This window comes from Talpa europaea, assembly GCF_964194135.1.
Source record: "Talpa europaea genome assembly, chromosome: 14".
NCBI classification, from domain to species: domain Eukaryota; kingdom Metazoa; phylum Chordata; class Mammalia; order Eulipotyphla; family Talpidae; genus Talpa; species Talpa europaea.
In genome coordinates this window covers 46067964-46085493 of record NC_140082.1, presented here as the reverse complement: position 1 = coordinate 46085493, position 17530 = coordinate 46067964, and the positions used below count along the sequence as shown (strand labels likewise).

Genomic DNA, 17530 nt, shown 5'->3' with positions numbered 1-17530 from the left:
TATTACCACATCCGAACTGGTAGCATTAAAAGCAGAGGGGTCTGGTGGCTTTAGCTGTCAGTGGTCGACTAGCAGCAGCGTGTGGACAGCATGGAAAGGGAGAGACTGTGTTCTCCCAGGCCACATTACTCGCGTGCCCGCCCTGGTCCAGATGCCAGCCTTTCACAGGTACCCAGGAGATGGGAACAGAAATTACAGGTGCATTTGGTTAATTACGTCCCCCACTTAATTGCAGGCTCAGACGGCCAGGTGGTCATTATTTTGATTGGTCTAATTAGTCAGATGTGTTCCCAGGCAGCTGCGTGCAATGTCTCGGGCAGGTTCAGAAAAGGCACGTTAGAGAAAGTCCAGTGGAAACCTTTTGAAAATGCGTCCTCAAATGCATAATGGGTTCTTAACGACTAGTTTTATGAGTGACCTAAACACTTAAAGGACATTAAAGAGAAATGTAAAGGCCCACCAGTACAGGAAAGTACCAGTCAGTGAGGGATGGTTGAGATTTTGGGTTTAGCCAGTGATCAACCATCTTACAGAGTCAGAAAAGCAGTCCAACCACCATTTTTACACTTAGCATGTATCATACTGTTCCCTCTCGTCTGCGAATAATGAAAACCAAGTGATTCTTCCTTTTCACCAGAAACTGGCATCCACCGCGTCTTAGATATGTGGTGTTCACCTGAGGTAAACTGTGTTCCACAGGAAGCTTTTTAAGCCAGCAGAATGGAGATAGATGGTGCAGACCATTTTTACAGTAGAAGCTTGCCACACTCTTGAAAGAGGTGGGGGGAGAGGGTCACCCCTGAAGAAAATGGGCATTTACCCTGCAGTTAATCAGGCTCATTGCCCATGAGAAGCCTACCCCGAAGAAAATTTCTGTGTAATTACAATACCATCTACTCTGGGAATCGGTTCTCCTCTCTCTTCCACCCAGGCTTTGCTTGCTGGCTGACCTCCAGGTGAGTCTGTAGGTCGGGGCGCTTTGACATGCCTCCATTTTTCCTGCTGTGTGTCTGGGGTCACTGCAGTGTGACGGCTCCTTTTTTGTCGGAGGCAGATCTTTTTGGAGGAGGTCCCTGGGCCCCTTTGAGGGGCCATGCCGGTACCCCGTGCTGTGATCTGACTCACCCTCATTTTGTTTCTGTTTAGATGAGTTCTGGTTCTCCGATGGGTCCTTATCGGATAAGTCCAAGAGCACAGATCCTGGCCTGATGCCCCTCCCGGACCCAGGGACGGGGTTAGATTGGTCCCACCTCGTAGACGCAGCTCGAGCTTTTGAAGGTAAAGATTGGAAGCCTCAGGGCCTGGGGCAGCAACTTAGGCAACATGTCCATGTCTCAGATGTCTGGGGTAAACTTTGGGAAGCTTTTGCAATTTGATGGTAAAAACGAGCAGGGGAAGGCTGGAGCTGTAGCTCAGGCTGTCTCTTTAGAGGAGACTAGGCCATTTAGTGCAGTGAGCACTGGGCAGAGGGTCCCAAACCTGATTTCAAGTTCGGGACCAGCTGTGACCTAGGACAAGTCACCTTTCCTCTTTGGCCTTGGTTTTCTCACCTGAAGTATGGAGGTTTGTATGTAGAACACAAATTGAACCTGTCCTCCGGCATAATAAAGTGAGATAGAAGAAAAGGCCCTTCAAAGGTGGAAGCCACTACTGGTTTGGCAGGACGAGCATGGGCCTAAGAGTCTCCAGAGTGGTGTAAATGCAGCCTCTGCTACATTCGACTAGTCTCTCTACCTTCTGGGCCTCAGCTAATTCCTCCAACCACATGCGTCTGAGGGTAACTGGACTAACTCATCTCTCAGGACCTCTTCACCACCGTGCTGCCTCCCACCACTTTTCCTGTTTTTAGTGTTTGAAGGTGGAAGCTATTCCTTAGGAAACACATTTTTTCCCAGCCTATGCATATAGACACAAGCAAGGAAGATGCTCACTTTTCTGGCAAACTGAGGACCTTTACGTGTGGGTATAGGGACAAGCAGGGACTCCAGGTTGACTTCTTGCCATTTGCTGCTGCATTCTTTCTGACCTTGGGGTTTCTGGTAGATGAAGTGACAAAGGGGGCAGGGTCCTTTTGCAGATCACCCCCCACAGCGCCCAAGCAGTCCACCCCCTTTCACTCACCTCGGTCTCTGGAAGCTTGGCCCCATCATCTGTGATGTCCAAGCTCAGAACAGGAAATTAGATTCTTTTCTCATGGGTGGCAGGTGCTGCAAAGGTGGAGGTTTGCAACTTTAATTGCCCCTTGCTCCAGCAAGCTTCACCTGCTCGAGAGGCTAACAGTTCACTCCAATCGAGTGGTCTTGGTCCCTAGACCTGATCCTCGACTAGAGGGGGTTGAGTTGAAAGCAACTCTCAAGTTAATTCAGCACCAAGGTCATTTAACCTTACTAGAGAAGTAGAGGGACACTATAAGAAGGATATTTCTGCAAAATGAATGGCCTCTTACTGCTCCTTAATAGGAGTGATCCTCTTTTAGGTTCTGTTTCACAAAGCACTTGTTCCTTGTAGAAACTTCACAGTGCTCCTGTTTGCTTTGCAATGCAACCTTCATTCTCTGACATTACCAGAAGTTGGTTATATTGCATAAAAACCCCAGGCCCATAGCCTATGTATTTCCATGGTCCCAATCCCGGCTAGCTCGCCTCAAAGGACAGCAACCAGCCTCGGTCCAAAGCAACCCAGGCAGCAGATAAGAGTATTTTCTCTGGCACAGCCTTGACATACTCTGTTCTCTTCCTTTGAGTAGATCTTACTGCCCCTGGGAGACCATGAGAACATCTAGTCTGCCCTCTGTGTCCCCCCACTGTATAAATATTTGCTTAGCATTTACCACACTGAATTCTGCTATATTCACAAGTCTGTCTCTTCTTATTAGGTGATGAGTTTGTTAGGAACAGACTGCTTGTTTTATGTATCTTATCTTTACTTATCAAGCAAATAGCAAGGCAATCGAATGAAAAGAACTAGTACAAAGGAGAAAGTAGCTATTAACTACATAGGCACTCTGCAGCCTCAAAGTAGCCAATTCAGCATAATTTTTGACCTCTAAGGTTCTTTGCATTTTGTGCTTTGTTTTCAAATTTAAAACAATATTTATCACTTTATATCCACTCTTTGTGTATTTGCTTGGTTCCCTTCTACTCCTTCAGAATCAAGTTACTATAGGGAAATGGACCTATTTAGGAGGCTGGGTTGAGGGTGGGAAGTGAAAAAAAGCAGAATGGTGCTCACCGCAGGCACTGAATTATCAATCCAGGGAGCTGTGCTTCTATGGAACTGTTGGCCTTTGGACAAATCATTGAACTATTATGATGTACACACTTTGTGCCAACACTGATGGGCGAAAAGTAATCCTCTGAGGTGTGTGCTTAATTACATTAGGCTTCGGGCTTCCTGACTATAAAGTTAAGACCTTTGCCAGATAATTTGCCAAGGCTTCTCCACCTAAGAACCTCTAACTCTGCAGTACTGTTCATTAGGGAGGATCTCTGAACTGAAATTAGGGTTATCATTGGGACCTGGCATCCTCAGACAAAGGGAAGCAGAACTTATCACTGAAATTCCTATTAGCCGTGGCCTCAGGTGCTTAGTAGCTACATTAAAAAGAAAGACTGTGGGATTTTTTTTTTTTTTTCTTGTCAGGGATGAGGACTTTGGTTATCTGGCCTTTCTGAAGTTTCCAACAAAATGTATAGGAAACAGAATTGATGTCATGTTTAAAAATATTAGCTATTTTTGTGCTACTCAGTAGGACGACACACCACCTTGAGACATAGCTAAGGAGAAATCAGTTGTGACTTTGCCACGTCAGACCTTTGGCTAATTAGGTCTCTTGTGTCAGTGTCAGTTCCACTGTGACATGAGTTGTCACAATGGTGACTGGTGTGATCAATTACCTAAGCCCTTTAAAGAGAAGTGTCTTAACCTAAATAACCCAGTCACCCTGCTTGTGACTTGCTTATTTTGTACCAGCTCTCATGGCCATTTCTGAGCTAGAATAAATGTCAAAAAGAAAAGATAGTCTAAGAATCCCCCTGTGCCTATTTGTTCCAGACTAATAAAAGCAGCTTAAAATGCCTTATTGAACTCAGATTCCCCTGGAATAATGTTGGTGCCCATAATTTGACATTAGTAGTCTGCACATCTGATAACAGGCTTTACCAAAGTGGATGATACCTGCATATTAGATCAAGACAACCTGATCCCTATAAATCCAACAGTGTCATCTGTCGCCAGCAGACATGCTCTTCCCTAGCAATCACCTTACTTGAGCTCCACACTTTGGCATGTGATGTTTTTCACCTTTTTATAAGAGCTAGCTTAACACTGGACACAAGTTTAAGAAATTTAGCTTTTACTAGCCTATTCAACAATAGAGCAGAGACACCGAATTAATCTGCCCAGTCATAGTAGTTTAAATAATTTTAAACCCTGCTGGCACACAGAACATGATTTGTCCATGTGACTATGGTGTGTGTTCTAGGCGTCCTTGCTCAGGCATTCATTGTGTTTCCTCGAGGAGGAGCATTTCCATACCACATTTCTGACCACATGGGAATGAAAATAGAATTAAATAAGAAAAATAGGAGCAAAACACACAAGAAAACTCTAATCATCTGGAAAATTCTAAATTTTCTGCTCTAATAATAACTGTGCTAAGAAGAATTAAGGAATGAGAGCATGTTTTCTTTTTTAGTGAGTAGTGATGAAAAAGATATCTATTAAAATCTTTGGACTTCAGGGCCCCGGTGGCGCAGCGGTTGAGCGCTGGGTTGCGAAGCTGCCCGCGGCCTCTGCAGCACCGGTTCAATCCCCGGCTGCTCCCCGGCCACCAGAGGAGGGTCCCACATGGCGTGCAGACCTCTCCTGCCGCCCGCTGCTCCCCTCAGCAGTGTACTTCGGTCCTTCTGCCTGCTCTGCTCCCCGCTCTGGCTCTGGTGAATTCTCTCACCCTCCCGCGCTTCTGACTGTACCCAGTGCGTGTATAAACCAAACAAACAAACAAACAAATAAATAAATAAATAAATAAGACATGCCTCTAGAAAATTAAAAAAATAAAATAAAAATCTTTGGACTTCAGCCAGAGACTATATCTTAAATAAAAATGTATTGTTTGAGATATATTTCTCTAAATAGGGGAAAAATATGAAAAGTTACTAATTTAACTGGACTTCAAGAAGATTCTACAAAAGATGTGAAAGAAGACCAAAAAAAATCTAATCAATTTGCTTTATTAATAAAATCAGTAACTCATTTTCTTTGAATATTGATACACTGATATAGTTAGATTAAAAAAATGAAAAATGTAGCTGAACAAAGGAATGAAAAAGAACAGTAGTATTAACCAGTACGTGAGATAAATTAAAAAAAAAAAACTTAATATCAGGCAACTGTATAGGAAGAATCGAAATAAATAGGCTAATTGTATACTTCATACAAGAAATGAAGAGAGGAATCCTAAGAAATAATTGAAGGCCAAAGTATGGAGAAATTGAAAGTTATTCAAAAACATCCTCAAATCCCAAATATCACCTGAAACTAGTAAGTTTACAAGTCATTGTTTTCAGAGTTGTACAGAATAATGATATCCTTGGATAATATTTCTTCTTGAAATGCAGTAACTTTATTGCATAATGGGATTCTTTCCTGATAATACACCCAAAAAATAAATCATAAGATAATCTTGATTGCTAATATTGTTGAAGAAAGCTTAGGTGAAAACCCAGTAGTAAATTTAAATGTTTTCTATTGTTATGGGCAAGAGTTTAGCTGAATTAATAAAAGAAAATCTTGATTATAATAAGGTAGATGAAGTAATTAAAAGTTATATCAACCTACCCAAAAGGGTATTTCTAACAGAATTAAGACCTTTTCCTAAAGAAAATTAAGACTTGAGAGATACCATCAAAGCCTAACAAAGAATGTCTACTTTATTCTAAATAGTTATGTAGTGCTTAATGAATCAAAAAAAGACAAGAATATCCCTTAAATCCCGAAACCAAACAAAGGTTATCTTTTGGTACTATGCCCTTTAATTTTACCCTGGAAGCCTTAACATTCAAATAGGCAATGTAAGGGGGAAAGGAATTAATTATTTATATATATGCTTCTATATCTAGAAAATATGAAAGATCAAAAATAAATTATTGGAAATTATAAAATTGATGAGTAAGTAGGTAAGTTACTTTAAAATGTATTTCATATTTTATAAGCATCATTTCAAAGCATTGTCAATTTTTTCAGTTATCAATTCAGTATAACAAACCAATCCAAATTTTATGGCTGAAGACAGACAGTGGTTTATTATGTCTTGTGATTCTTGGGTTGATGAGGCTCCCCTAAGAATCTTCTGCTCCCTGTGGTATCAGCTGGATGCTGCTACAGCATCTGATTGGACCTCTGTTTCCAGCAGGGTGATGTACTTCTTTATGTGTGGCTTAAGGAATGATGATTTCCCAAGGCCTTATCTTGAAAGACCCAGGACATTATATCTACCACATTCTGTTAGTGAGAACAGATCACTAGGTCAGCCCACATTCTAGGGGTGGGAGAGAGACCCCCACCTGTTAACCTGAGAGGTGGCATTTGCTCACAGCGAGGGGAGGAATGGTTGGCAGTCATCTTGCATACAGTCTTCCAATGTAATAGTAATGAGGACTTAGGTACATCAGCAAGATCAAATTATGAATTCCTTGGGAATTAAGCCATCACTAGAATTATAATGAGAGAAATCAACACATACTTCAGTAACTGAAAAGTCCTTATGTATGTAAGGATAGGAGTGAATAGAAAGCTTATAGTAAAAATGGCAGTCCTGCCTGAATTAATTCATAGACTTAGTACAATTTCAGTTTAAATATCTCAAGGATATTAAGAACTTAATTGCATCCATTTGGAAAATAGATGAACAATGTTCAATAAAAGTCTATTATAAGTCAGTACTAATAATTGAAACAGCATAGTAATTATTCAAAAATAGAAATGAGTCCTTTTGAAGAAAAATAAAGAGCTTAGACTAAAATCTGAATATACTGAAGAGTTAAATGGTAGTGAAGTTTATGTACTCTAATTTGGATTTAGGAATTAGAAAAGTTGATTCGAGAAGAAGTAAATAAAGAAAAATTACCTTTTGGAAGCAAGGTAATGCTTTAATTGTGGAGTAATGAGAGAACATGCAAAATGTATTATGGCCAGAGACGAGTATTTAAGTATTTATATCTTTTATGAACATGAAAGAGAACATTACAATAAAAAGGGAAATATGGGAATTTAGGGAAAAATTCATAACAAATGTGATGAATAAAGCCAGCATGTCTCAGTGCATGAAAGAACCTAACCTGCAAAACCATCAAATCCCTCATCAATACATGATGAAGCCATGTGAAAGCACAGTCCATGAAGAGCCACACATAAAGTTGGACACATGTATTTACATGTGAACATATGTCCAACCACACATGTAAATACAGCGATGATGAGCTACCAGCTCATACCTTTAAAACATGAAAAATGATGCAACAGCTCTGGGAAGCTATGAATACTTACAACTGGTCTCATTAAAAAGATTGTAAAATGATCCATCATTTTGTTGGAGCAATAATACAACAATAAGTAGCTAGGGCCAAAACTGTACCCACTTCTTTGAGCAGAGACCTAATCCTAGAGAACTTACTTACAGGAAATTATTCAAAGAAGTAAAAGAGCTTCTTATAGAGAATTACTATACAGCATTATTAAAATTTAATAAATGAATGGATAACCCAACTCCACCAGAAAATTACATGTGAAGAAATTGAGAACCCTTTCATAGGTCAGAGAGCGAGAAAGTCAGCCGAGTGCTGTGTGTCCTTTTCCTGAGAGCCCTGCCTCCTGAGAAAGGCCCACACTGTTTTGATGTGTGTGTTGCTTTTGTTCGGTGAGGGCAAAATGTGACCCTTCACACATCAGACCTCCTAAATCAAATCTAGGCTGCGCATACTGCAATAAGACTATTGTTTCATCATCCTTGCAGTGCTTATCATAACCTTTATTATGACATGAGATGGGAATGACATTTACTGTACAATAATGTAGCTTTGGATGTACCAAATAAATATACAGAATCAGTTCTGTCCCTCTCAAGCAAGCATGGAGAGGTTAGCAAATCCAACTAGGAAAACTGGCTATAGTTACAATAGAGAGAAAGTAGGATAGGGAAGAGAGATCTCCAAGGTTCAAAGTAGTTTTCATTTATTTAGCACAGTATGAGAAGTAGGCATGCGGTGTGTTCTTTGGCTTTTGCTGAATGGATGATGTGGTCTTAAAAGAAGACAGGCTTAACAGGTGAAATCACGAGCTGGTGATGGGTCCTCTGGATATCAATGTCCTACACAGCATATGTGGACCCCCACATCACAGAAGGCCTCTCCTTCGTGCTGGAAGTCAGCTTATTTCTGTTGTCAGTGACAATTGTCATCTTCCCTTAGGTGTGTGGTGTGTGTGCTCATGAGTGAATATCCATATCCAAGACATGTGCCGAGTTCACAACTCACTTATCAGCTCATTACCATGGGAATGATATATGTGTATTTTCTAAAAAAGATGAAAGTTCAAGACTTTTAATTTATTTTGTTCCATATGTCCTTAATTTCTTAAACAGCGCATAATCATAGATTTTTTTTTTGAGAAACTTTTTCAGTTCTAAAGCTTCAGTTTAAAATTGATAAAGTAATTTTAGTTACTGATATTTGACTGTGCATGTGTACACAAGCATAAAAAAATGTGACATATTGTCTAACTCCTAAAATATAATTCATTTAAAAAAATAGAAAAGCAAAAAGACTGCTACTTAGATGAAAAATGCAAAGTTAATGTAGTAATTTGGCTAAAATTATTCAAAAGTAAGAAAATTCTTTCAAGCCAAAAAATATAATATTTGTATCTTACATAAAAAACAATTCCAGGGTTTTGTTCTGTTTTTGTTCATTACTTGTAGGCACATTCTAGGCCAGTATCATTCTACATTCATCAGTGGGCTGCAGAAGGTCTAAACCAAAGTATTTCATGTTTAAACTTCAGTGTAGCCTTTTTTACTCCTTCCCAGGTTGTCATTTAAGTCAACTTTCCACAATCTGATAAACACAGTTTTCAGAGCCAGAACCTTTTATTTCCTACATGTAGCTACAAAGTCCTAGCTTTACTTTAATGTGTAGTTGTAGCAAAAACATATTAGAACAGCCTTGTGGAAACAGGGCTAATTTTAATCTAGCCTCATACTTGTGTGTCCCATATAGTGTATAGCTAGCAAATGTAGTAGTATCCTTTGTGATGCCCTCAGCAGACATGACTAATTGATGAGAGCACTCATCCCTCCAAGATCCAGCCTTGGCCTTACCATATTCTGATGATGCTCCAGGCAGCCTCTCTGGGGTCATGGGAGTTATTTGCAGGCAGTTATTCTGCCATCTCTATGTACATATGGAATAGCCTGGCGGCTATTCATTTCTTGTTTCGTGCTAAGTGTACTAAGATAAGAAACTGGCATTGAGATAGATTTTTTTTTTTTAAAGATTATTTAAAGGCACAAATTGTTTTGTGTGTGAGCCACGCCTCATGTCCCATCTTAGCCCAATTTACTTGCACAGAAAAGAACGGAAGGGAAAAAAATAAACAGGCTTCTTATGTAAAGTGTGGGTGATTATATCTTTGCTGTGCTAACCATTTTTCATAGAGTTCATACTCTCATAGCTCCCTTTCTTACTGTTTCGTTTGTGCCATTTGGTTCAGTGTCAGTAATTACTTGGTTACTGAATATTTATCATCACAGAAATAAGCTGTGGCGGAATAGAGCTTCCACTGGAAATTGTCACTAAGATTAGCTATTCTACAAAGTAGTTTAGTGTCTGTACTTAATCAAGTAGCATTCTGTTTGCATTTCACCCTCCCAGGCTTTTCAGATCCAAAGTGAAATCCTCTTTGTGAAATTACATTGCTGGCAAAACTCTTTTTTTGGCTTCTTGCCTCCTGACCAGTAGGACCTAGTTTCTTCCCCAAGGAATGCTTGAAAGACTGCCAGTAGCAAGTTCTGTTTCTGACAAATATGTGGATATTTTATCAATTAAGGTAAAAATGAAGGACACAAGCTAAGACATTGTCACCCAGATTTTTAGATGACCATCAGAGCCAAATACATAAGGAAGATAGAAACTAACCAGATAATCACTGGATTGCATAAAATAAGGGCCAGTGGAGCTCTTTTTAAAAGTGAGAAGAAGAAATGATTTTCTTTTGCCATTCCTTTTTGTTAGTAGTTAATTCATTGGAGAATAAGAATCCATCTGCTGCTGATTTATTTTTTTAAGTGTGAGCTGTATGCTTGTTTGGGTCCTCTTAGAACAAAGGGTTATCTTGGACACAATGGCAGCCCAAGCCCTCCCCGCCCCCACCGTGAGAGCTGCTCACCCCCTGCCAAGCATTTCTCATAATTCCTGCCCCAGCCTCTGCAGGTCACATCCTATCATGTGTTAAAGTAGGCAGTGCCCAGATTTTGCCATTAATCTTAATTAAATCACACATTATTTTATCATGTGCCAAAACCCTACTAATCAGTACCAAATTGGGAACGTGATTATCTCTCAGCAATGCATAGTTACAGAATGTATCATCTTGTAAAGGATTTGAAGTGTGGGCAAGGAGATCCTTAAACTACAGACGTGAGCTGAAGCATATCTGTGCCTGCCAGGACCACTGAGAAATCCTGATGGAGGACATCGGATGTGTGGCTAAAGAGCTCCCTGTTAACCCATCACTCAGTGCACCCACAGCCCCACTTCCAGGGAGCTCCGGGCCTCTGCTGGCTACTTTCAGCGCTGTGCCCTTCACATTCCAGCCCAGATTCCCTTCGTGTGCTCCCCGCAGCCTTCACCATCACCATCCTTACTGATTAACAGGAGGTACAAGACCTTCTGTGAACCAGACAAGTAGGTAGCCTCATTAGGAGACTCATCCAGCAGCTAGAGGTGGACAGAGCGGGCTAAATTAGCAACAGAGCACCTCTGAGACAGACCCAAGTGCAGCTTCTCAGCCATTCGTCAAATCATAAAAAAGATGCCGCAGCACCAAAACCCCTGCAGTATCCCTCAGCTTTCCAGGATAGATGGATGCTGTGCCTATGCTCGGGCATTGAGCTTGGGGCACTGGGGATCGGGGGAAGTGGATCAGTGGATCATTAAGGAATTCCTGGTTCCACCTCCACCTTGTTCAAAATCAGGACTTTTTTCTGTATGCCACTCAGTATTTCTACACCCGTTTTCTTGTGTCAGTGCTTTACCCCCCCACCCCACCCCCAGAGCTGGGCCCTGCTGGTGCCTCGTCCAAAGAATATCATATTTCCTTTCCTGCCTAGCTCTCAGGACAGTGACTGAAATTGCTGGTGCCAAGAATAAAAGGGACCCTGTGATAAGATAAGGCCGGGTATATGTACCACATCTTCTTGATCCAGTCATCTATTTTTGGGCATTTGGGTTGTTTCCAAAGCTTAACTATTGTAAATAGTGCTGCTATAAACACAGGGCTGCAGGTACCCTTTGTGTCCTTTGGGTAAATACCTAGGAGTGGAATTGCTGGATCATATGGAAGCTACATCTTTAGCATACGTTGTGCAAAAATGAAAAATGATGTAAAAAAATGTATAAAATTTAAAAAAAAAGTTCAAAAAAATAAATAAGTAAAAAAAAAAAGGTAAGGCTGGGTAGTCTACTGCTCCTGGAAACACTGAGCCCTTGGAGGGTGCTCCAGGGGTCTCTAGTGAGACTGTGTGGCTAACCTCTCTCCACGAGTCTTTACCTTATAGGATTAGGAGTGGGTCACTGAAGCAAACCCAAAACAGGCTCATATCCTGCAGTTGTATTTGCGTGTGTTGCACACCACTATGGTTGTTGCATGTAACCGCGCTGCATCTCACCAGGACCATTGCCAATGAAATGAATCAGCAATCACAGCAATGGGCATTGCATAATGTGGGTTTTCTAGGACTTCTGATTTAGGACAATGTGTGCACACACGTGCAGACAGGTGTACACACACATGCACACAGGCTCATTCACAGAACCCCATTATTTGAGCCTTGCTTATATAAGCCTCAGAGGCTGTCAAGTGCAGAGAGATGTTACTGTTCATAGGAAAATTCTAAATCTTATTTCAGGTCTTGACTCAGACGAAGAACTTGGGCTGCTCTGTCACCACACGTCCTATCTAGGTGATTGTCTGGGGCTGATTGTGGGTTCTTGATAGCCTGTAATGTTTTCTTTATATTTCATATGTCTGCACGTCTGCATGGTTATTCAAGCTTGGAGGGTTGGGGACGAACAGGGGATATGTGTCCTGGCTTTTGTGTCTCCCGGCTGCTCTCTGCATTTGGGGAGAGCTGGAAGAAAGGTATGTCTCCATGGTTCTATTCATCGGCCAGGTCATCAGCCAGCCTGTTGTTTCATGCCTCTTCAGCAGCTTTGGCATTTCTTGGGATGTGGAAAGAAGAAAGCAAATTGGCTCTAGCAAATCCAGGATCTGCTAAGGGTCCCTGTGGCTGTGATGTGTGTTTGCCATACAGCCCCAGAGGACAGCCAATGCTTTCTGATTGTCAGCACCTTGTCTGAGTTTGTTTTTCTTTGTTTTGTTTGAAACTGGGCAGAAACTGATGGGGGCCATGCGGTTGTTACTGAGTTACTAAATTCATTTCCATGAAGAAATATTGCCTTGTGGCTATTACTAAAACTTCTTTCTGTATGTTTATCTCTCTTCCCTAGATCAGAGAGTGGCATCCTTCTGTACCCTGACAGATATGCAACATGGGCAGGACTTGGAAGGGGCCCAGCAGCTGCCTTTATGTGTAGATCCAGGCAGTAGCAAAGACTTCATGGACACAACTGGGTATGTGAGCTCTTGTGAGTCCCCTCATTCCCCCGCCCGAAACCCCAGTGATTAAGAAGGAGTTAGCTAACCCCAGGCCAGCCAAGATACCATTTCTATCCCTGCCTTCTCCTAGTCTTTCAGAATCCAGAAATGGGGCTGAGCGGGCTGAGTCAGCTCCCTGTCCTACGTGAGTGGATCACACTTGGCAGCCTAACTGATCTGCTCATTGGGTGGGGCCTGCCTGCCAAGACTGCAGCCCCATGCCCATGTCAGTGAGGCTCACAGAAAGGGAGCGGTGGGTCTTGGGGTCAGCATCTGCTGACTTATTACTGCAACAGCATAGGAGAGGGACACCCCTGTTCAGCCTTCCGTCTGACGACTGATCTGCCAAGGGCATGTTGCCTCCCTGGTCCTTGACCCGTCATCACGCTTTCCACTGAAGTATGTCAAGAATAAACCCTCTCTTTCCTCTGTCTAATTTCTTGTTATTTATTGTCCATTAAAAATATATTCTTACCCATCCATCCATTCCTAATTCCAGAGTTTATGTGAACCGAGTTGTATGAACTTGCCTGCTCACCTTCCTCATGAGCAGCAAGATATTTTCTTGACCAAGAAAGGCAAATGGGGGACATTGAATCTATATTTGGTCCCCAGGGTTTCATCCTGGTCTACCTAGTCTCAGTTGGCTAAACTGTGGTGATCTATCTTTTGTTTTCTTACCAATGTGTGTGCCAGTAGAGATTCTAAATCCCTTTTAAAGTCAATAAAAATCTAGGAGGGATTTTCCACCAAAGCAGCAACATGTTCACTTTTCAAATGTAACATGGTCATGTCCTTGCTGAGCAATAAGCATATGAAATAATTTTTTTGAGTAAAAACTTTGCCAGGAGAAATGCTGGGTGAAATGTCTTCATGTCAGTAATCTGAACTTTTTCAAACTTTTGCCTTATCTGCTAGGGAGCGGTCTCCATCAACACTGACTGGTAAAGTCAATCAGCTGGAATTAATCCTTCGACAACTGCAGACTGACCTGAGGAAGGTAACGCAATCTCTTGGAAGTTCACGATCAAGGCTTTTCCTTACATAGTTGACCCCTTTAACAACCACAAATGAAAATGAGGAGACTCAGGAAAGATAACTTCCCTAATCAAAACCCAACAGTGAATGGAAATGGAGACTCCTGAGGCCTAATTCTGGTCTGCAACTAATATATTTCCTTCAGGGGAACCGCAGGATCACAATAGATAAAACTAGATGAGGACGAGGCCTCTGGATGGCCAGTCTTGGGAGGCAGATAGAAACACAGTGGGCTAGCATTTTCAGTCCAGTGATTTGTCAATCACACCTGCCATTTACAAGCTCACCTATGAGGAGTTGGTTGCTATCAGAAAGCCTGGTCTCCCCAAGCTAGTGTACCCCCAAGTCAGTCTCATGGCCTCAGAACTTTTAACACATCAGCCAACCCTGTGCATGTTTGGGCTTCCAAAGTAGTTAAAGAATTCACTTCCCAAGCATTTGCACAGTACCTTCACACTGTGCTAGGCAGCCACTTCGCTGTCCACAGAAATAAATGGAATGTAGTAGCTGGAGGGTAAGAAATGTCACGAGGAGGGTTTTATTACTGTTGTTGATGAAGGGAGAAATTATAACTGGTGTGACAGTTGATGGAAATGATCCAGTTGGGAGGGAAATGATGGTGAGAGTGATGAGTGAGGGAGAGATGATCTAGTGCACAAGGAGGAGCTGCGCTAGAGTGGGGAGGAGAGTTGGCATATAGAGACCAGAGAAGAACAGTTTGTGTGTGTGTGCGTGCGTGTGTGTGCATGCACATGCATGCATTCTCATGTTCACATATGTTCACAGCACAGTCTAGACAGAGGTAGGCTGACAGAGTTCTCTGTTGCTTTTTTCCATTCATGAGCTGAGAGTGAGTAAGAGGAAGGAGTATGACAAGTGCAAGGCTAGGGGACAAGGTCAAGGGTAGATTGACCAAGTATATTTAATAGAGTTGCCAAGCAGGGATGAAAGAATGTTCAGCACAAGTTAGTAATATCTGTCAGCAGAGGTATGTGTTTTCTCCAGCTCGGACAACCAGCTGTCTTTACCAGGCTACAGAACTTTTGGGGCTAGAGCAGGCAAAGTCCCAGGGAAACTGGGGTGACTGGTGACTCCAGAGCAGCGGTAGGTATAGAATAATTGAAGAGCTGAATTCCACAAATATTAGACTTTAGGTAAAAAACAAAGACAAAGACAGAGGTAAAGACCCTGGGTGTATATAGGAGAAGATTAAATTAAGAGACAGAGTCTAAGCTGGCTGAGGAGAAACGATCATGTATAGGTGGATTTGTGGACAATGAAGCTCAGATAAGACTGGTGGGGTAGGCAATTGGAGGAGAGAATACCAGAGAAATTATTTTAAAGAGACAAGAGGGTAATGGTGAGGAAGTAGGAAGTATCCATTTAATAGGATATACACGTAACAGTTGCTACATTAACTGATATGACTGGGGAGTGGGGGTTGAGGAGGAGTGTGCTTTAAGATCCTAAAAAGGAAATAACGGAGAGACTGAATTGGATGGAACATCTAACTAGATTTGACATCATTAACAAACAGGACAGGAGAGGAGAAAAGTGAATCATGTTCTGAAATCTTCCCTTAACGTCGGAAAAGAGACATATAATAATGGATCTAGAGACTCAATAGGTAGTTGTGGTGAGCAAGAGTAGCAGGTCTTAAAATCTAATGCCATGCTTCTCAAAGGAGCTGGAATTTTTCAGGAGGAGCAGGGGTCTGGACTGAATAGGGAACACCCTGAGTACCTCAGGCTGTGGCAGAACAAATCTCTCATCTATGAGTAAGCTGCTGGGGAAGTGGTGTCCTCAGGAGAGAGTCAGGATTCATTTAGGGCCCGAAGGTGAAGGGGATTTTCAGGGAAGAGGTTGAGAATTTAGACAGAGAATGAGTTCCATGGATTACAGCAATGTGGGGTCTGTATGGCACTGAGAGGTGAGCACCTGTGTCTCAGCAGGGACATAGGGATGTTCTGAGCCTTATTGGAAGTGAATGTCCTGGTGGCATGGATTCAATTAGGAGCTTAAACCTCTTGAAGTGACTAAGGAAAGTCAGGACATGGGGTGAACTGAGGTTGACCCTGATGGAGAAATTAGACATCAGGAAGTAACCGAAGCCTCCTTTGGGGATTGGTCTCATGGAGGCAGGTGATACTGGGGAGAGCCTGCAGAGTGACCAGAAAATAGAAGCAAACCTTATGGCAGGTCAGCCGCGCCAAGGCTGTAAAGACTACTAAGAGTCCGTGGCCACAGACTAACCATGCACAATGGTCTGGTGCAGTATTGGGGGCTGCCTGATGGATTTAGCAGTCAAATCAAGCCTTTAAAAAAAAATACCAGCCGTTAAGGTCTAACAGTGACCCCTTTCTCTGTTGGGGGCAAACCATCCCTTTCAGCATTTGGGAACTGAAATTTGTATTGTACCTATCTTGTTACTGTATCTTGGAAACCCCAGATGTGAGTATTCTGAGACAATATTGACTATTTTTACATAATTTTTAATGACAAGCCTTTAAGTTCATCATGGACAATATACTGGTGCAGGAACTCTAAGCTGGGATGCAAGGCTTCAGTCCTTACATTATTATAGACTTGTCAAGGATCAGCAGCTATGTGAGAACCAACCTCGTGAAGTACGGAAGTTGACTTAGAAAACTCCATGCATTTGTCCAAGGGCACTGCTTTTAACCTCTCTCTATGGTCTCCCTTTTTATGGAAAGAGGATGACATATCCAGTGAATAATATTCTTGACGCCTATTGGGAGCAAAGTGGATGGAAGGAGAGCACATGTTGAGTTGTTCCTTTTTTCGTTGTTGGCAGAAACCTAGAACAGTCAAGTCACCTCTGAGTGATTTCCCCACCCCCCAGAAGTAAAAAATAGGGATATAGGATTCTTGCCCTGCAGCTTGGCAAGAGAGAATGTGGCGGTCGTATGCGTGGCTCAGTTTGTTTCCACTCTCACCAGGAAAAGCAGGACAAGGCTGTTCTCCAAGCAGAAGTGCAGCATCTGCGGCAGGACAACATGCGGCTTCAAGAGGAGTCCCAGACAGCCACGGCTCAGCTGCGCAAGTTCACAGAGTGGTTTTTCAACACCATTGACAAAAAATCTTAACCCAACTCTACCCCCCATCACGGGACCTGGGGAAACACCCCACGTCCCTTCGAAGTCACAAACATGTGGTTTTTAACTGTGCTTTCAGCCAATCGTAGATGTTCTTGCTATGCCTCTCTGTCCAGCACCATTCACCCAGCAGGCTCGGAAGCCTCGACCCGTCGTGCAGCCATCGCGTGATAGCGGAGGGAAGGCCGTGCGAAGATGAATGTAACTCCCCGTGTCGAGATGAATGTAAACCCTGGTGTCAGCTCGGACCTTTTTCTTTTTGACTCTACTAAAATGGTGCTCTGGCGTGGGCTTACCTCAAGAGGGAAGAAGCTAGTTGGGTTTTATTTCCTATCTATCAGGTGACCTGGTAGGGATGTTAAAGCAATTTACCATAGTTTGGGCTTTAGAAATGTAAAATAAACATGGAAACAGATAATCAGACATATACTTTAATGTTAAAGGTG

At 42.2% G+C, this 17530-nt stretch overlaps 1 protein-coding gene across 2 annotated transcripts in view; it reads left to right on the top strand.

Annotated features, from left to right (window-relative positions):
* The window catches only part of SIPA1L2 (signal induced proliferation associated 1 like 2), a gene marked incomplete at both ends in the record, with an annotated part of 106938 nt that extends 89863 nt beyond the window's left edge, over window positions 1-17075 (top strand). The window contains 5 exons of one of the 2 annotated variants that reach the window (XM_084254174.1): window positions 1147-1278; window positions 12182-12235; window positions 12783-12906; window positions 13849-13930; window positions 16929-17075. In XM_084254174.1, coding sequence (XP_084110300.1) covers window positions 1147-1278; window positions 12182-12235; window positions 12783-12906; window positions 13849-13930; window positions 16929-17075 — 539 coding nt within the window. The remainder of the gene's footprint in view (window positions 1-1146; window positions 1279-12181; window positions 12236-12782; window positions 12907-13848; window positions 13931-16928) is intronic. The other variant, XM_084254175.1, reaches the window with a different exon arrangement.
* Between the last annotated feature and the right edge of the window lie 455 nt (window positions 17076-17530).